This window comes from Malaclemys terrapin, chromosome 4, assembly GCF_027887155.1.
Source record: "Malaclemys terrapin pileata isolate rMalTer1 chromosome 4, rMalTer1.hap1, whole genome shotgun sequence".
Taxonomy (NCBI): Eukaryota; Metazoa; Chordata; order Testudines; family Emydidae; genus Malaclemys; species Malaclemys terrapin.
The window spans coordinates 6228774-6249246 of record NC_071508.1 but is presented as its reverse complement, the minus strand read 5'-3'; the positions used below and the strand labels follow the sequence as shown (position 1 = coordinate 6249246).

At 55.3% G+C, this 20473-nt stretch overlaps 1 protein-coding gene across 3 annotated transcripts in view; it reads left to right on the top strand.

Moving 5' to 3' along the window:
- Positions 1-20473, top strand: part of AGBL2 (AGBL carboxypeptidase 2) — a 54615-nt gene that overhangs the window by 18214 nt on the left and 15928 nt on the right. For 2 of the 3 annotated variants that reach the window (XM_054027734.1, XM_054027735.1), the window contains exons 10-17: positions 894-994; positions 3834-3952; positions 4673-4739; positions 5483-5584; positions 5991-6086; positions 7436-7556; positions 17196-17402; positions 18217-18268. In XM_054027734.1, coding sequence (XP_053883709.1) covers positions 894-994; positions 3834-3952; positions 4673-4739; positions 5483-5584; positions 5991-6086; positions 7436-7556; positions 17196-17402; positions 18217-18268 — 865 coding nt within the window. The remainder of the gene's footprint in view (positions 1-893; positions 995-3833; positions 3953-4672; positions 4740-5482; positions 5585-5990; positions 6087-7435; positions 7557-17195; positions 17403-18216; positions 18269-20473) is intronic. The other variant, XM_054027733.1, reaches the window with a different exon arrangement.

The following is a 20473-nucleotide window of genomic DNA, read 5'->3' as shown; positions in this document are numbered from 1 at the left end:
TGGTGGCCTTTAACCTTAGTCTCATTTCAAGCTCTTTCCACCTATGGAATGCTCTCTGGTGATTTGCTGCCTTCTCATGGCATGCCAGATTTCTAGCAAGATTCTTCCAGTCCTTTGTTCCTGTAGAACCCAATGTGGTTAGAACATTAGACTAGAAGAGTTTGCAACAAAAACAGTATGCAACACTCTGGGTTTTTGAGTACATAAGCCATGGCCTCTCCACTTTGTCACCATTGGGGATTTCACGCCAGTAATGTGTTGGATGGAAACTTCTATTTTCATTGTCTTTGGGAAACATGAAGTTTTTCACTTGCTGTGGCCCATGCAGTACAAGGAAGTCCCTCAGGCTACAGCTCAAGTGGGTCCACAGTCCTGGATCATCGAGACTTAAGGAACTAAACTCAGCAGCAGCTGTTTCTTGCGCCTCCACCACACTCTTCTCTACATTCACCACTACACCACTACATTCATCTGACAAAGTGGGTATTCACCCACGAAAGCTTATGCTCCAATACGTCTGTTAGTCTATAAGATGCCACGGGACTCTTTGTCGCTTTTTACAGATCCAGACTAACACGGCTACCCCTCTGATACTTGTTCCCACCCCTAGTTAACCATGCAGCATAGAGGGGAAACTGAGGCAGACACGGTATTCATACAGAACACAGAAAATCCCCACTTTTTCACATGGCTGCATTGAGATCTAAAGTGCCATGAAGCCAAAGGGCCCCGATAGCAGGGAGAGCAGCCCGAGGAAGGTGGGTTGTACTGCTGTGTGTGCCCTCTGCTGGGCAAACCCCAAGAATGGGATGGGGTGGAAGGGCGGGTGCCAGGACCGGACTGGCGTGCTGTGAATCCAGGGCCCTCAGCCTGTGTCTCTGCCCCTCTTTCAGGCAGGAAGAGCAACTCCCACTTCACCTCAGAGGACCTTAAATCTCTGGGCTATCACATCTGCGACACGCTGCTGGATTTCTGTGACCCCGACCACTCCAAGGTGAGAGCTGGCTCCACGCAGCCCTGCTGCAGGGGTTGGGGGTGGGTTGGGTGGGAGTGAACGGGAGCTACTCAGTGTTTAATTTGTGCCAGGGCTGAGCCCTGGCACTTCTGGGCCTGGCAGTTCATGGCCCCATCAACTCTGGGCCTGGCAGTTCAGAGCCCCGGCACCTCTCGGCCTGGCAGTTCAGAGCCCCGGCACCTCTGGGCCTGGCAGTTCATAGCCCGGCACCTCTCGGCCTGGCAGTTCAGAGCTCTGGCACCTCTGGGCCTGGCCGTTCAGAGCCCGGCACCTCTGGGCCTGGCCGTTCAGAGCCCAGCATCTCTGGGCCTGGCCGTTCAGAGCCCAGCATCTCTGGGCCTGGCAGTTCAGAGCCCCAGCACCTCTGGACCTGGCAGTTCAGAGCCCCGGCAACTCTGGGCCTGGCAGTTCAGAGCCCGGCACCTCTGGGCCTGGCAGTTCAGAGCCCCGGCACCTCTGGGCCTGGCAGTTCAGAGCCCCGGCACCTCTGGGCCTGGCAGTTCACAGCCCCGGCACCTCTGGACCTGGCAGTTCACAGCCCCGGCACCTCTGGGCCTGGCAGTTCAGAGCCCCGGCACCTCTAGGTCTGGCAGTTCAGAGCCCCGGCACCTCTGGGCCTGGCAGTTCAGAGCCCCGGCACCTCCGGGCCTGGCAGTTCAGAGCCCCGGCACCGCTGGGCCCGGCAGTTCAGAGCCTCAGCACCTCTGGGCCTGGCAGTTCAGAGCCCTGGCACCTCTGGGCCTGGCAGTTCAGAGCCCTGGCACCTCTAGGTCTGGCCGTTCAGAGCCCGGCACCTCTGGGCCTGGCATTTCAGAGCCCCGGCACCTCTGGGCCTGGCAGTTCAGAGCCCCGGCACCTCTGGGCCTGGCAGTTCAGAGCCCTGGCACCTCTGGACCTTGCAGTTCAGAGCCCTGGCACCTCTGGGCCTGGCCGTTCAGAGCCCGGCACCTCTAGGTCTGGCAGTTCAGAGCCCCGGCACCTCTGGACCTGGCAGTTCATGGCCCAGCACCTCTGGGCCTGGCAGTTCAGAGCCCTGGCACCTCTGGGCTTCCTGCGTCAGTTATGAATGTAAAAAAAAACCTGTTTGAGCCCCGGCACCTCTTTCATTACAAATTATGCCCTGGGCTGCTGTCTGTGGGTCCGAGCACTCGCTGGATTCCACAGTGTCCCATCGGTGGGAAATGGTGTTGAAAGCCCCGAGTGCTGCGCCCAGGGAATTTACTCCCACCAGTCCCGCTGCTACTCCCTTGACTCTGTCCCTCATCCCAGCCACCTCCCTGGCATCTCGGTCACCCAGCCTAGGCGCCTGCCAAGGCTACAGCACCCCAACCCCTCCTCAGCTCTCCAGAGCTGCCAGCCACTCCCCTGCCTCATGCCTGCAGGCTGAGCCACAGAAACATACACAGGGGGTCAGCCCTGAGCATCTTGTGACTGTAGTGATGAGTGGTTGGCTCCATAGTTGTCCCAGCTCTGGGCATGCTGCAGGCCTGGGAATGTGCTCAGGGCATGATGGGAGAACACAGACAGGGGTGGGATTACCCTGAGAAAAGGGCAGAGAGAGTGCCAAGCATTAGGTCCAGGCACAAGGCAGGCTGAGGGACACATGGAGACACTAGGACCTACAGCAGCCATGGGCGCACCAGGGGTGTAGAGACGCAGGCAAAAAAGCAGTGTTATACCAGCCATGGGCACACCAGGGGCGTTGGGATGTAGACAGAGGAGCAGTGTTATACCAGCCATGGGCACACCAGGGGCGTTGGGATGTAGACAGAGGAGCAGTGTTATACCAGCCCTGGGCACACCAGGGGCGTTGGGATGTAGGCAGAGGAGCAGTGTTATACCAGCCATGGGCACACCATGGGCGTTGAGATATAGGCGGAGGCGCAGTGTTATACCAGCCCTGGGCACACCAGGGGCATTGGGATGCAGGCAGAGAAGCAGTGTCATACCAGCGGTGTGCACACCAGGGGTGTAGGGACGCAGCGAAGATGGCACCTTAACATATGTGTTTGCAATCAGTGTGTTCCTTCGTGCACTCTGGAATTACTGTGCATTCCAGGGATGCTAGCGCTCCTCCTGCAGTACCCTGGCCACTTGCCAGCCTCTGCCAAGGATCACTGTGTTGATGACTATCTGTACTGGACATCCCAGCCATGGGATCTTTGTCAGCTCATGCAAGTATCTGAGCCCTGGCTGCTATGTTCCAGAGTCACTGCGCCTGGGAGCCAGGTTGCCCTTCTGGCCCACACAGTTTGTCAGTACTCAGGGTCTTGCAGGTTTGTTTCCGTTAGGAGGAGAAATGGATACTTTGAGTCGGGGATATTCTAGGTATAATCCTGTTCAACTGCAAAGTATGCAATCAGAGTCCTGTTCCACTGAGCACAGTAGGAACAAAGAGCAGCAGGCAGTGTTCTTGCTCAGAAATTCCCCAGGCCTGCCCTCCAGGGGGGTGCTCTGTGCCCAAAGAGCTGTGTCTCTGCTTCTACCAGGGCCACGCTCTTGACTGCTTGTCTTGCTGTCTGTGGCTTTTCCTTCTCTTACACACAGCTTGCCATGCCATCCCCTAGCCCATGTGTTTGCAGCCAGCCCTGGGTTGCCCTCAGACAACACATTTTAACTCTGCCATGTGGCTGAGTGCCTTGGGCAGTGGCTTCTATTGTATTTGTCTCTCTCCATAAAGGGGCTTAATTGCTCCCTCCCTTTAGACTGTGTGCGCTAGAGGGGAGGGGTTTGGCTAAGCAGAGACTCATGGAGTGCTCCCCAAAGGGAAACTCCTTCCAGTGGAGGTGTGTGTGAGCTCTTGCCTCTCTACCCTCAGTTCCTGCAGTGTCTGTCCGAGCTTCAGCAGCAAATCCATCGAAAGCTCAAGGATCTGGGCCGTGGGCAGGACTCAGACGGTGCCTGGAGCGACATCTCCCTATCAGACATTGAGTCCAGGTACGGCCGCCCTGTCACCCTCCAAGGAGCACCCTCCTGAGCTCTGCCGCCCCAGGGACACCTGGTCCATGGCTGGCCAGACCCATCTCCGGAGGAGCCTCGGAGGGAGGAGGTTGGGCTGTGCCTGACTGGGTGAAGGCTGGCTGGCCCAATGAAACCCTCTCAGCATCTGCCCCCCCTGCCTCTCTGAGCTCAGAGATCCCAGAGCTGTGGGGCTGTGCTCCTGGCCTGCCTCGGGGAACCCCCAAGCGACAGCTGCCCCCAGCTCATTCTGTCCCTAAAGCCCCCGGGCCTTGGCTGCGCCCAGCACTCGGGACCTGCCAGGCAGCGTGAATTCAGCAGGAGTCTCCTGGCTCACGGCAGGGAGGAGATTTCTGCTAGCAGCGGGCTCTGAATGCCGCAGACACCGGCAAAGCGAGGTGCAGCGGCTGGGAGCTGAAGTGACAAGTCCAGAGGAGAGAGATGGGCCCCTGTTCAGCAGGGAGGGGACTGACCATCGGAACAGCTGGCCTGGGCCGGGGCGAGTCTCCGCCACTTGGCGTCCGTAAATCCAGACTGGATTGGGGTGGCTGGGGGCTCAGCTCGGGGCTCTGGGCTGGCTGCAGGGCTGGCTGGAGGGTGGGGGCTGTCTCTTTTGCAGGGTGGTCCGAATGGGCCCTTGTGATCTTGGCAGCCAGGAATCTATGCAAACAGCTAAGGGTCTCTCTCTGCCTGGCGCAGCACCAGCGGCTCCAACAGCTCCCAGTCCGATGGCCTCCCTGCTCATTTACTCAGCGTGGCAGAGAAGGTGAGAGCCACGCGGCTGAGGGAGGGATGTAACTATGGGCAGCGCCCAGGGGGCAATGTGAATGTCTGACCCCGGGCCCGGGTCTCATAGACCTCTGGCTGACGCCCCATGCCCAGGCCCCGGAAGTGGGGGTGGCCATTCTCCTGCTAGCTTCCGGCTTCTCAGCTGCCCACCTGCCATTCCAGGAGGGGGCTGCTTAGGGGCGGTGTGACGGCTGGAGGCAGATGGGGTGACGCTCTCTCATGGGAGGGGGCCAGGAGCACGTGGGGTGTGAATGACGCTGGAAATGGCGGGGCAGCATAGTCTGGCCGGGCCCCCTGATTCACCGGCGACCCGGGCTGCCCAACTCACCCTTCACCCTCCACAGCGAGAGCTTTGGGAGTTAGGAAACCGGCTGCAGCGCCCAGGATTGAGCTGGTCCTAGCTGGTGCCTCACTGGGAGAGCACGGGGAGGGCTGGGGCTGGGTCCGTCAGGGCTGGGGTCTGCTGCTGTTGGCGAATGCTGGAGGGGTGTGTGTTGCTGAAGCACCGGCGGCGAGCTGGGCGCCAGAGGGCCAGGCCTCCTGCAGACGTGGGTAGCGGGATGGGCCGGATGGGGGCCAGCTTTGTGTTACCGTGCCTTGGCCTCGGCGTGGGTTTCTCTGGCTCGATTGAGGGCGGTGGGGAACGGTGTGTTTCCTGGGGAGCAGGGCCAGCCCCTGGCGGAGCTGTGCTGAGCGCGGGCTCCTTACTCCCCTCACCAGTTCCATCAGAAGAAGAAGCGGCTGCGGACGAGGAAGGAGAGGAACGAGCTGCGTCAGAAATACGCCTCGAGCCAGGGGCTGACGTGCCAAGACAAGACCCCGGTAAGGAACACGCCAGACGGGGCGCACCACGGAGCTGCCTCCTCCCTGGGACAGCGAGGGCTCCCAATGGCAGCGGCTGGCACGACGGGCCGGCCATGGCTGGCTCTCCGGCAGGTTGAAGGGTGTTGTGGGAGCATTTGCCCCTGTTCAGCTTCCTGCCCTGCTGGGAGGGAGGAGCAGCCTGCAGGGAGACCGAGGCCTTGTCCACATACACACATCGCAGAGCGACTCATGCCCTGGCCACGGTGGTGGGCTCCATGCCCTGGGGCCCCCCCAGTGCGTGTGGTTCCTCCCTTGGCGAAGCGCCCTGGCTCGTGCTCGCTCTGCCAGTGGCTGGCAGAGGGGCCGTGGGAGGAGAGGGTTGCTTTGCTTGCTTTTGGAAAAGCCCCTCTGGGTCTCCTTGCAGGTGGCGGGGGAGAGAAGGTTGGGGAGCCCCACCTGCCGGACCCACCAGCCTGTCAGCGCGGCGGCTCTGTGCACGGAGGACAGCTCTGGCAAACAGGTGCAGTGCAGTTCCCCTCTCCCCACATTCACAGCCACAGCTCCACTGCTAACAGCACCATCTGCTTGGCCCCACTGCATAGCCAGGGCCAGAGGGTGCCACTGGCGCTGGGCTCCCAGGGACTCCAATGGGGTCTGCTCCTGCAACACCAAGGAAGGGGGCTGGAGAGCATCTGTCTCCCTGACCCCTGGCAGAGGCTGGAGTCTGAAAGGGCTTCGGGTTCGAGACATTGTAACACTCAGAGCAGGATTCACCCCAGCAGTGGGGGCAGCAGGGACGGACACACACAAGTGGGGCTCTTCCCTGGCAGCAGGGACAAGGACACACACATACACACACACACAGAACAGGGCTCACTCCCTCCAGCAGGGGGCAGCAGAAGGCTCATCCATGCCAGCAGGGGGAAGCAGACATACACACACAAACACTGAAAAAACACTAACACTCTCTTAATTAGTCTCCGCTGCCCGCCACCCCATGCACCCAGATCTGGTGCAGGGCGGTTCAATTTTTGCTCCTTCTTCTTTTAACGTCCCTTCGCCAACTGCCTCTGCCCTGCCTGGCTGAGAGCCGGGCATCCGCTGCCATAACCCCGACTCCCCCACGCAAACCGCTTGTTTCTCTCAATCCCGTTAGGTCTGCTCTGGGGCCCAAGCTGTCCCGGATCCCATGTTCGTACAGCTCCCGGCACGGTGAAGGCTGAGGCCTCCAGCCGCGGCTGAGGTAGCAAGGTTTGACCCCAGTGCCCAGAGGCCATGGTGAATGAGGAGGGCGCGGAGGAAGAGCAGCTCCTTCCCAGCTCCCGTCACCGCTGGGTCCCCCCCACCGCAGGGCGGAGGGAGGAGTATGTGCCCCTCCCCAGCACGACAGGTCTCCTGTGTGTAGCTACAGGGCTGGAGCAGACCTGCGGCACTGCAGATCAGGTCGCTACTGAAGGAGAATCACTACTATAGAATCGGTGCGTTCCAGCTCATACCATGCAGTAAAGTGCACGGGGATCGGGCGGGAGGCCCAGGGCAAAGGCCAGCTTACCCGCTAGATTCTCCTGGCAGATGTGGATTTTACACTGGCCAGAAAGCAGCTGTCAGAGCATCCCGTTCTTGCTAGAAAATGGGGCTTGACTTTCAGAAGAGCTGCACACTCTGGTGTGTGCCGTCCCTGAGCTCTCTGGAAACCTGGCCATCTGCGTTGCGTGGGAGAGGCAGAGCCCTTCCAGGTGTGGGCCAAGCGGCTTCACTACAAGCAGTGACACAGCTGCCGTGTGCACAGGCTTGTGCCTCCTCTCCCGAGCCGGAGCCGTGGCAGGAGGCATGGAGACAGGCTGACGGTCTCCATGTTTCCCCACACAGGGCAAGACTCCAGAAGTTGGCCTCGTTTCAGATCTGCAGAGGAGAGAACCTAACGCCAGCCAGGAGGAGCAACCAGGTCTGGGTGCAAAGTGGTCTTGGCACACGTCGCATGGTAGAAAGGGTGTGTGTGTGCGTAATTAGGGAGTAACAGGAACTGGTCCATAATTAAAGCTGCTACCAAGTTTCCATTATAAACTCAGATTTGTCACCCCACCTAAAACCCACAAACCAAAGAAATTGCAGGCTCAGAATTGGGAGGCTAGTTCTGGGGCAGAGGTCGAATTTCTCTGCCACCTTGGAAGTGAATTGCCCAACCTGCTCCTTAGCTATAAATGCTCCAAAATAGCGTTCTCCACAGCCCCAAAACGCTTCATATGCTGGTTTGCCCTCCATAGCAATCAAGCCCTGAGAGCAGGAGGAAGCTAAAATGTAGCTCCCTTGCCCGGGCTGAGATGCAGTGCGCAGCCCCAGGGTCATTCCGTCCAGTCCCCTGATCCAACTCCCATTGGCTTGGAGGGCACCAGATGCCTGCTGGAGACCTTAAGGGCCCAGGGTATGTCTACACTATGGGGACTATATCAGTATAGCCCCCGTGTGTAGATGCAGCCTATGCCAATGGAAGGGGTTTTCCAGTTGCTGTAGGAACTCCAGTTCTTCTTCGAGTGCTTGTGCATGTCAATTCCAATAAGGTGTGTGCACGCCACATGCACAGTCATCGGAAAGTTTTCCCTTAGCAGCTCCCATTGGGTTGGCTGTGGGGCCCCCTGGAGTGGTATCTTCATGGCACTCAATAAATGACCCACAAATATATTTGTGGACAAATTGGAGAGAGTCCAGTGGAGGGCAACGCAAATGATTAGGGGGCTGGGGCACATGACTTATGGGGAGAGGCTGCGGGAACTGGGGTTATTTAGTCTGCATAAGAGAAGGGGGTGGGATTTGATAGTAGCATTCAACTACCTGAAGGGGGTTCCAAAGAGGATGGAGCTCGGCTGTTCTCAGTGGTGGCAGATGACAGAACAAGGAGCAATGGTCTCAAGTTGCAGTGGGGGAGGTCTAGGTTGGATATTAGGAAACACTATTTCACAAGGAAGGTGGTGAAGCACTGGAATGGGTTAACTAGGGAGGTGGTGGAATCTCCATCCTTAGAGGTTTTTAAGGTCAGGCTTGACAAAGCCCTGGCTGGGATGATTTAGTTGTGGATTGGACTAGATGACCTCCTGAGGTCTCTTCCAACCCTGATATTCTATGATTCTATGACCCGCCGACCTGGCCCCTCCTCAGTTCGTTCTTATCGCCAGTGATGGTCATTGGATCTGTAGTCGCTTGGTTAGCAAGTAGGGTGACCAGATGTCCTGATTTTATAGGGACAGTCCCGATTTTGGGGTCTTTTTCTTATATAGGCTCCTGTTACCCCTCACCCCCGTCCCGATTTTTCACAGTTGCTGTCTGGTCACCCTATTAGCAAGTGCTTCCCTTAGCGTTCTTTCATATAGTTAGCTTAGCCTTGTTTAGTTGTAGTTAGTCTTAGTTGTTAGTGTATCTATTGTATATAGTGAGGTTTGGGAGCGTGGTTTCCTCAGGTTCTGGGGCATGCCGCGAGCCCACAGCTTTAAACCCTGTGGAACCTGCAGCAAGCCTATGCCAACGAGCGACCCCCTCGACTCGTGTCTGGGGGAGATGCACCAGACAGAAAGGTGCAAGATGTGCAGGGCTTTCCGCCCCAGAACTAAAAACAAGCGAGATTTCTGATTGAAGCAATTGCTCATGGACTCCGCCCTTCATCCCCAGTCTGCTGCGGATCACCAGGACCCTGCCCCGAGCATGTCCGCAGGGAGTGCCTTGGCATCGGTACATGACACGGTGCTGAGGAAGGACTCTAGTCTAAGAGACCCTCGGCACCGGCACTCTCCGGCACCGCAGGATGCACAGACAACCTGGCTCTGAGAGAGGACTGGCACTGACCCTTGGCACTGGACTGTCAGCACCAGTCCCCGGCACCAGATCCATGACACCAGATTCCTGGTCTTGACACCAGTCCCCTGCATCATCAACTTGGCACAGGTCCCTGGCACAGTACCATGCAGTGCCACTGTGCTCATCTCAGTCGAGATCTTCGGACTCATGTGGTGACTTGTACTAGTCCTGTCACAGCAGGCACAGATCCGACAAGCGATGGAGGGAGGCACCAATGGCACGGCAACCCCAGTGGCAGCCTCCGGTGCAATGGCCTTTTTGGACTCCCTGGGCTCCTGTTCGGTGGCCTCGGAGCACCGACTACCCAGACAGCCAAGGACCGGCCTACGCCCCGGGGATCTGAGGCGACCTTGGCGCAAGCTCCACAGCCAGCTTAAGTTGCCACCGAGGCAACTCCGAGGCATGACTCATTGCAAGGCCAGGCTACTGTCACCTCGGCTATGGTCGCCATAGAGGCCCCAGACGCTGAACAGGAGGAGATCAGGGAGCCGGAGGGTCAGGAGGACCCCGTCAACCTCTCGCCTCCTCATCTTTGTCCCCGGACGAAGCGGTGGTGGGAACTTCAACCTCGGGCCCTCCCCCAGTTGACCACAGGGCCCACCAGGACTTTCTACGAAGGACTGCCCATAACATGGGGTTACAGGTGGAGGAGGTGGTCGAACCCAAAGACCCCATGGTCGACATCCTTGCTCCAGAGGGACTGTCCAGGGTAGCTCTGCCACTGATAAAAACTATCCAGAGCAATATTAAGACTCTGTGGTAGACCCCTGCCTCAATCCCGCCCACCGCCAGGGGGATAGAGTGTGGGTAATTTGTTCCCTCCAAGGGGTAGGACTGCCTGTTCTCTCACCTGCAACCATGCTCCCTCATAGTATCGGCAGTGAACGAGAAAGAGAGATGGGGGCAGCAAGGGCTGGCCCCTAAATCCAAGGAGTCTAAAAGGATGGACCTTTTTGGCAGGAAAATCTATGCAACTCGTGGGCCTCCATGTTGAAGTTTAAGTCGCTGATTCCACCAGACTCCAGAGCCAAGTTCTCCACTATCATTGATGAAGGGAAGGCAGTGGCGTGAACCTCCCTCCAGGCTTCATTGGACTCGGCTTCCCGCACCCTTTTCTCAGGAGTAGCCATGAGGAGGAGCTGAAGGCTACAGGCGTCTGGGTTGCCCCCGGAGCTGCAGCAAACCCTGCAGGACCTACCATTCGAAGGCACAGGGTTGTTTCCGGAGCAAACAGACTCCAGGCTGCACAGTCTAAAAGCCTCACGGGTGACTATGAAGTCATTGGGTATGCACACCCTGGCAACCCTGTGGTATGCCTTTCCCCCGATCCCTCTTGTGCACAAAGCACTTCTCAAGTTCCGCAGGGACAGAGCGGAGGTAATTCTGGTGGCCCAGCATGGCCCTGACAACACTGGTACACCACACTCCTGGAGCTGTCAGTGGACACTCCCATCGAGTTACCACTGCATTCCGATCTGATCACTCAGGACCACGGTTGCCTTCACCACCTGGATCTCCAGTCCCTCCATCTCATGGCCTGGAAGTTTCATGGTTTAACCCCATGGAGTTTCTGTGCTCAGAACCAGTAAGGGAGATCCTACTTGGCAGTAGGAAACCATCTACTGGAGCCACATATCTAGCTAAGTAGAAAAGTTTCACTTGCTGGTGTGCCCAGCAGCATACACCTCCACTACTGGCATCTGTATTCCTCATTCTAGAGTACCTTCTGTACCTGAAACAACAAGCACTGGCAGCATCATCCATCAAAGTACATCTTGCTGCTATCTCAGCTTTCCACCCAGGAGCATCTGGCCAATCCATATTTGCTACCCCCATGGTAGGCTGTTTCCTCAAGGGTTGGGGAGTGATCCTCAGATCAGACAGCCTATCCCAGCGTGGGACCTCAGTCTTTCCTCTCCAAATTAATGGGGCCCCCTTTTGAGTCAATAGCGACTTGCTCCTTTCTATATCGTGAAAGGTGGCCTTCCTGGTGGCCATCACATCGGCTAGGAGGGTGTCAGAGCTAAAGGCCCTAACTTCTGTTCCACCCTACACGGTCTTCCACAAGGATAAGGTGCAACTCAGGCCTCACACAGCCTTTCTTCCCAAGGTAGTGTCACTCTTTCATACTAGCCAAGACATTTTCCTACCTGTCTTCTATCCTAAGCCTCATGCCAGTAATCAAGAGCAGAGCTACACTCATTGGATTTTCGGTGAGTGCTAGCATTCTACATCGAGTGCACTAAGCCGTTCAGAAAGTCGAACCAGCTGTTTATGGCGGTAGCAGATCGGATTAAAGGACTCCCGGTCTCATCTCAAAGACTATCTTCCTGGATCACGTCCTGCATCCGCATATGCTACGAACTGGCCAAGGGCCCAGCCCTGGCTCTTACGGCACGCTCCACGAGGGCACAGGCCTCGTCAGCGGCGTTCCTGGCCCAGGTCCCAATACAAGAAATGTGCAGGGTAGCAACGTGGTCCTCGGTGCACACGTTTACCTCTCACTTTGCTATCACCCAACACGCCAGAGATGATGCAGCAGAGTGGTGCTCCAATCAGCGATTCCTTAACTCCGACCCCACCTCCGAGGTGGAGCTTGGGAGTCACCTGATTGGAATTGACAAGCACTCGAAGCACTCGAAGAAGAAAAATCAGTTACTCACCTTCTTGTAACTGTTCTTTGAGATGTGTTGTTCATGTCCATTCCAATATCCATCCTCCTTCCCCACTGTCGCAGTAGTCGGCAAGAAGGAACCGAGGAGGCATCGGGTCGGCAGGGTCATATATTGAGCGCCCCTCTCCATGGATCACCACCTTGTAGTGGTGGAGAGGCTTGCGTGTCTCAATGACCCCAAGAGCGATGCTGCCTGGAGTCATGTACTCCCTTAGGGTCACCCATGGCAGAATGGTCAAGGGTGAGGTTCCAGACAACGTGTGATCCAAGAAGTCACTGACAGCAGAGCAGACGGAGGATAACTGCACAATGGAGGTGAAACTGTTGTGTAATGTTACAATGGCTGTGAAGGGGGATGAAGGCTGCAGCAGATAGAGGATCTCCAATCGTCATGGTGTCCATGCCATTGGTTTCAAGTCCTCTATCTGTCAAGGGTAGTGTGGTGACTGTTGTGCACCAGTCTCCCCAGTTTAAAAGAAGTCCCACACCGGCATCTTCCAGTTTTTGGGAAAATAACATTTACATAAGTCTAAAGTCCGGTGGCGATCGGCGACGGGAACAGGACAGTGAAATCCAGAAGTTCATAGTCACAGACTGACACACAGGCAGTGAGTGTGTGGTACAGTCGTCTTGCTCGAGGATTGAGGCAGGTCGAGCATCTCAGCAGCTGCACCTGAGCAGTCCTTTTTAGGATCCACTCTGCTCACCCCACATGGGGAGGGGGTTAGAAAAAGTACCCTAAAAATAGTCTTGCCTCTGTTTCTCCTGGCTGGATAGCCGCATCCAACAGGATCACCACCTCAGTGGTGGAAAATGTAAGAAACTTTTCAACTTTGGAACTTGGAACGTACGTACCCTGATGGACAACTCAAACAGCGACTGACCAGAGCGATGTACGGCCATTATTGCTCGTGAATTGAGTCAGTTTAGCATCGATATTGCTGCTTGGTCTGAAACTAGAAGAGCTGATGAAGGACAGGTAAAGGAGGAGAAAGGAGGATACACCTCCTTCTGGAAGGGAAAAATCTATAGATGAACCCTGAAATAATGGCGTGGGCTTTGCTATAAAGAACAAGCTCGTAAGGTGCCTCTCTGAGGTACCAGTTGGCATCAATGAGCGGTTTATAACACGCCGATTGAGGCTCACCACAAATCAACAGACACTATTGTGAGCGCCTGTGCACCAACACTGGATGCCGATGAGAATGTAAAGGAAGATTTTTATTCTCAGTTGGAAACCATTTTATCTGAGACCCCTACAGAAGACAAGATCATCCTTCTGGGGGATTTCAATGCACGTGTTGGATGAGACTCAGACCTGTGGAAGGGAACAATCGGGAAAGAAGGAGTTGACAAAAGCAATTCAAATGGAATTCTACTCCTGACCAATTGGGCTGAACATGAACTTATTATGAACACTCTTTTCTGACAAAAGGAAAAGTTCAAAACATCTTGGAGATACCCACAGTCAAAGCCCTGGGATCTCCTTGACTACGTCGTGCCCAAGATCGTAGTGATGTACTTCTCACAAGAGCAATGACAAGTGCTGATGACTGTTGGACTGATCATCGCCTTATTCGATCCACAATGAAAATTAAGATTGCTCCCAAATGGAGGCTGCAAAAGAAGCAGGTCAGGTGCAAGCGGAAGGTTCAAGATTTGAAGGACCCTATTAAACGTGACCACTTCCAAGTAGTCTTAGAAGAAAAGCTCCCATCAGAGTTTCCGGGAGAAACTGAGGAACATTGGAGCCAGTTGAAAGCAGTAATCATCAGTGCCTGTGAGGAAACCATAGGCTACCAAACCAGAAAACATCAGGACTGGTTTGACGAGAATGATGTTGAAATTGATGAGTTACTCAATGAGAAGAGAATGGCATTTTGTGCTGGGCAGAACAACATACATTGTAATATAAAGAGAGACGCCCATGCCAAGGCGAGGGCGGAAGTCCAACGTAAAACCAGAGAACTTAAGAACAAATGGTGGACTGAGAAAGCGCAAGAACTCCAACATCTCGCAGACATCCACAATACATGTGGTTTCTTTAGTCACCAAGGCTGTTTATGGGCCAATTTGTCACGGTCTGAATCCTCTTCACTCTAAGGACGGAACCACATGTCTGAAGGACAACGAAGCCATCAATTCTCGCTGGAAAGAACATTTTGAAGATCTCCCTAACCGTAATTCTATGGTTGCAGATGAAGTCCTTGAGCAAATCCCTCAATGACCATTTAGGGATGAGCTCGGAGACCCTCCCAATTTGTATGAGGTACACAATGCCATCAAGCAGATGAAGAACAACAAGGCAGCAGGTCTAGATGGGCTCCCCACTGAAATCTTTAAAAATGGTAGACCAGAGTTAATTCGGCAGCTTTACCTGCTTATCCTTAAAATCTGGATAAAGGAGGAGATGGGGATAAAGTAGATCATGGAAATTATTGTGGTATCTCCCTCCTAGCCATTGCAGGCAAAGTTCTGTTGCGGATCCTTACAACCCGCCTTCTGCCCCTTTCAGAAGAAATTTTACCGGAGTCACAGAGTGGTTTCTGACCATGTCGTAGGACTGCGGATATGATCTTCACAGCACAGCAGCTACAAGAAAAGTGTCGGGAGCAAAACCGATGACTGTACATGGCTTTTATTGATCTAATTAAAGCCTTTGATTCAGTGAATCGCCGTGCCCTCTGGACTGTACTTTCTAAGATTGGATGTCCTGATAAATACATCAATGTCCTAAAATCGCTTCATGATAACATGAAAGTGACTGTTCTGAGCAGCACTGGCTCCCAGAGTGAACCTTTCAAAGTACCAACAGGAGTCAAACAGGGTTGTATCATCGCCCCACCCATGTTTGTGGGTTTTATTGCCGTCATTCTTTACCTAATTGCTGGGCAGTTTACAGCTGGCATTGAAATCATTTACAGAATGGATGGGAAGCTGTTCAGTCTTAGTGGGCTGAAAGTCAAGAGTAAGATTTCCACAACATCTATTGTGCAACTTCAGTCTGCTGAGGACATCACACTCTTCGCCCACTCTGAGAAAGATCTTCAAACTATATTGAATGTGTTTGCCGATGCTTACACATGTCTTGGTTTCACTCTTCATATCAATAAGACTAAAGTGCTCTATCAGCCCTCTCCAAATGAGATATTACATGCCCCATCTATCAAAATCACTGGAGTGGCACTGGAGAATGTCGATCATTTCCTCTACCTTGGAAGTCATCTTTCATCCAAGGCAGATATTGATGCAGAAATTCAACATCGCCTGAGCTGTGTCAGTGTAGCTTTTTCTCCTTTAAAGCACAGGATTTTTGAAGATCAGGACATTGGAACAGACACCAAGCTTCTTGTTTATCAGGCTGTTATTCTCCCAACACTGTTGTATGGGTCCGAAACTTGGACAACCTATAGACACCACTTGAAAGTCCTTGAGAGGCACCATCAACGCTGCCTTTGTAAGATTCTGAAGATCAAATGGGAAGACAGGCGCACCAATATTAGTGTTCTGGAAGAGGCAAAGACCACCAGTATTGAGGCAATGATCATCCATCAACAATTCCGCTGGACTGGTCATGTTGTCCGGATGCTAGATCATCGCCTCCCAAAACAGGTCCTGTTCTCTCAGCTGAAAGAAGGGCACCGTAACATGGGTGGACAATGGAAGCGTTATAAGGACTTGCTGAAGGACAACCTAAAAAAAAGTCATATTGACATTGATACTTGGGAGACACTTGCCCAGGATCGCTTAAAATGGAATTAAGTCCTACGTGATGGTCCCCAGCATTTTGAACTTGCTCGCCGACAAACCGAAGAGGACAAGAGGCGCGGGAAGAAGGAGAGATTGGCTCCCAGTCACAGTGAACAGCCTCCCGCTGAGCCTGAAAACATCTGCCCTCGTAATAGAACTTGTGGTTCAAGGATTGGCCTTATCAGCCACCTGAGGACCCATAACTCCCATGGAAGATGATCATACTCGGTAACGAGTGATCGCCCATCATCGTCATCATACTGAGCGCCATGAAGGCGCCACTCCAGGAGGCTCCACAGCTGACTCGACGGGAGCTGCTAAGGGAAATTTTTCCAAAGACTGCACACAGTGCACGCACACCTGATTGGAATGGACGTGAGCAACACATCTTGAAAAATAACAGTTACCAGAAGGTGAGTAACTGTTTTTTCCCCTGATTGACGGCAGCTACATCCATGGAAGCTGCCTTGCCATAGTGGTGTCTGCGCTGGGGGGTTTGTCAGCAGAGCTACACTGGTCAGGGCTGTGGTTTCTTCACCTCCCCACCACCCGACCAGCGTTGATCCAGCTTTTCAGTGGCGATCCAGCCAGCCCCAAACACCAAGAGGGTGGGGGTGACGGCATGGATGAACCTGAGATGAAGAGAACATGCTTCCCTTTGACAAGGGTAAGAGCTAAGCCTGTCTCCTTGCCAGCAGCCCTCCACACAGCTGCTCGCTGCAAGGCCCTCCCTGCGTGAAGGAGCAGAGCCCATCCACGTCCATCGGATGGCCCCGTCTCGAGAGACAGCCTATGTACTAAGAGGGGATGTCTGCGAGTGTGGCTTGGCCAGGCCCTGGCTGGAGAACTGGGGGAGAGGGGGTCATGCCTCTCTGCTCTGCTGCCTCAGAGTCTCTTACTAGTCTCAGACCTCTCCTCCCCTCTCCTGGGGGATATTAGGAGGGCAGTGCAGAATGGGAGCCGGGAGACAGCAGAGGGGGACACTGGGGGTGGGGGTGGGGGACAGCTGACTCTCAGAGACTCTCTGAGCCCCCTGCAGGCCACCCAAGATGGCCCCCATCCTTAGGACACTTGCCCTGTCCCCACCCCACACTGGTGCAAGGCATGTGCCCCCCATCCCCCGATTGCATAGGATCTACAGTCCCTCATGAACCCACCCATTGGAGCTCCCTGGGGTTGAGCAGATCCCAGTGAAGCTCTCTGTAGGCTAGCTCCCAGTTGTGGCTTGCTAAGGGCATGGATGGGGGGTGAAGGAATGGGTGGATACCCCTGTCAGAGCAGGCCTGCCACAGCTCCCAGGCACTGGTGGCTGTGTCCCTGGGCTCAAACCCTCTGCCCCCGCTGTTTGTCTGCTCCCAGAAGAGCGTCTATGGGAGAGTAAGCTGTGTCACCAGCACAGCCCTGGGCCTGAGCGCCTATGGAAGGCCCGGCAACCCCAGCCCCTGCTTATCACCACGCTGACCCCGCCGCAGCCCCAGAGACCCGCCGGCACGTCGCCCATCAGAGAGCACCCCCTGCCCTTCCATGCTCAGCTGGACGGAGAGCCCCACGGCAGCCGGCATGCAGGTGAGGGCAGGGAATGGGCTGGCGCCGCGGGGGGGAGTGCCCTCCTGCAGGGGGACGGCGCACTCAGGGCAAAGGAACAGGCCAGGCACCTGCCATCGTCCACGGTCGCCCCCCGTCCACCATCCCAGAGCTTGGCAGAGCTAGGATGTTCCTGGGAAATTCCTACAGCCCCTCACCCCCAGTGCCTGGCTGGCAGAGCTGGGCTATTCCTGGGAAATTCCTCCCCCACCCCCAGAGTCTGGCAGAGCCCTGTTCTGGGGAAATTCCTTCCTCCCTTCAGTGCTTGGCTGTTCTATGGAAATCCCATACCCCCCACCATGAGGATGGTGGTATTCGGGCCCTATTCATAGGTGCTGGAACAAGGGGTGCTGGGGGTGTGACCGCACCCCTGGCTTGAAGTGGTTTCCATCATACACAGGGTTTAGAGTTTGGTTCAATGGCTCTCAGCCCCCCCCCCACCATTATACAAATTGTCCCAGCACCCCTGGCTCCATCCCTGCTGCAAGGGAAACACGGTGACCTCACCCCCATGGGATCCGCCTGGGTCCCACTAGGGGTAGCCAGTGGGGGCGAAGTGTGCAAGAGGAGTCTCGCTCCCGTCAGGGAGGGAGCTGATGATCTGTGGGGGGACAAGGGAGAGGAATCTCTCCAGTCATGGCTGTACCCTGGAGGGGCCTGGGGGTCACCTCTCCCCTCCCCCACATCATGCCCCTTCAGGCCCTGCTCCCATGGAGCCGCCCCGAGAGCCGGAGCAGGTGTTGCTGGATCCTGTTGCTCCTTAGTGCTCTGACCTTTGCCTCTCCTCCGTCCCTAGGCAGCTCAACGATGGCGCAGTCTGGAGGCACGGTTGGAACCAGCCCATGCAGGTACCGTGCTGGGGCCCGCGCCCCCTCGCCCAGCCAGGGCTCCATACTCTAGGGGGGTAGGTGTGCAGAATGGAGGGGACGGGGTACCCGAGGCGGAGCCCAGCCGCTGCCCTGAGGGGGTCTGACTGCTCAGCACACCCAGTGGCCCCACTACTGCCCCCAGCTTCCCCAGCCCTAGAGAGCACCCCTGCCTGCTTCGCTCTGCAGGGACCCAGCTCCAGTGGGGCTCCTTCGGCTCCAGAACTGAGGAGGCAGGACCAGAGCAGTCAGTGACCGGGGACTGGGACACTCTGAGCCTTCGACTGGCATGGAGGCTCCGTAAAGAAACAGCCCAGGGGTCTCTGTGGGCATACATGCCTCTGAGTGCAAAGGGGGTAGGGGTGGGTAAATGGCAGGGTTGAGGGGTCGGTCCAGCCAGCGATCCTTCAGGAACCGGAAATTCAGGCCGAGCAAAGCCAGCGAACCTCAGCCAGCGACATGCAAAGTAGAACTTAGCTCAGGGCAGAAAAGCTCCCAAGATGCATTTCTTCTTTGAGTGGCTACAGCCGTGTTTCCACTCAGGTGCGTGAGTACCCAGCACACCAAAGCTGGAGAACTTTGTGTAGCAGTACCTGCTGGGGCACATGCATCCTGTCCCTCCTCAGGCTCCCCCTGAGGCTATAGAAGGGCAGTCATCCCCCCCCACTCAGTTCCTTCTCGCCACCCACAGCCTGACTGGCAGTTCCTCATGGTTACTGCACTACAGCGAGATCATCCTCTGTGCTTTGTAAATAGGGTTAGTAGTTCCATGAGTGGTTGGTTAGTTAGGAAGCCTGGCGCTATGCCTTCACCGAATTTTAAGCATTGTCCTTCACGTGGCTGTCCCATCTAGTGACCACCACATTCGATGCTCGTTGTGCCTGGGAGAGGGGCACAGGAAAGAAAAATGTTGGTTGCCGGAGACCTTCGCCTGAAGTAACACCTCAAGGAGCAGCTCCAGCAGGATCTGGGAGCTTGCACAGCTCACCCAGCCCCACAAACTACATCAGAGCTAGTGCCAATTTCTGATAGACAGCCAGACTCAGGTTCTTCTCCACAGGGAAGGGACCATTCTCCTGTCTGTGGTCCTCAAGGAAGAGAGCTCACAAAACTAGTCAGAGCCATTCCGGGGGTTCAGAGAGACTCTTCCTTCTCTTCTAGGAGGAGTGCGGGGCATTAGCAAGACTCCTTAAGTGTCCAAAATAGAGCAGGACGAGGACCATCTACCCACTCCCCAGTACTGAGAAACTAACTGACCAGTACCAGACCGTCAATTCCGCAGGATGTCTATTGAGTCCGGTGCCAGCACATTGGCACTGACAGTATTGACCACAAGCTTTTCAGACAGCAGCTGCTTTACTCTGCCTCTTGGTCCCAGATTCACCTCTGATACAGGAGTCCTCAGCTGAGGGAATGCCCCCTGCAGTCCTGGGCCAGTGTGGGTTGGTTGCTTTGGACTATGGACAGTTATTGGCTTCTCCCTTGTTACCAGTTAAGAAGCCCACCAAAGAGGTGGATCCGGTCCCATCATCAGCACCAAGACATCTTGCTTGGGTACTGATACCGTTTTTGGCTCCAATGATAGCTCTAGTCCCAGTCTCCACATCTTCAGTAACGAGCCAGTCTTCGGCTAGGGTACCGACCTCCGCCCAGAACCGACAGCCTTTCTGGTACTGCATTTTAGTGCAGCCTCAACTTCCCAAGCAGTACACATGGCAGTGACTACTGTACCATCCTTGGTACCGGTCCAGTCCCCTTACTGGACCTCAAACAGATCGGGATACTTGGTGGGCCTCTCAGGTTTAGCTCATCTGTTGACTATTTGGGGAGTTCCTTGCAATCAGGCTCAGAATCCTTCTCTCTCTCTCCCATCTCCTTCCTCCAGAAGATCAGCAGCAATACCAAGAGAACACCGTTCCCTCAGCAGGGACACAATTCTTGGCCTGGTACATACTGGCTTCCTGTACCACATTAATTTCCTCTCTGGCCTTGGAGTGCCCACCGCTCTTCAAGATCTCAATCATCAGCTCACTCCAGAGCCAGGACATGGAATCCTTCTGTTGTCTCATTTCCTGGCCCACCGAGACTGGAGACACAAACTGATACGGCTCCAACTGAGTCTACTACAGCAGAGTGACCCTTTATCACGGGGACAAGCCTTACCATAGGGGAGTCCATCTGTTCCAC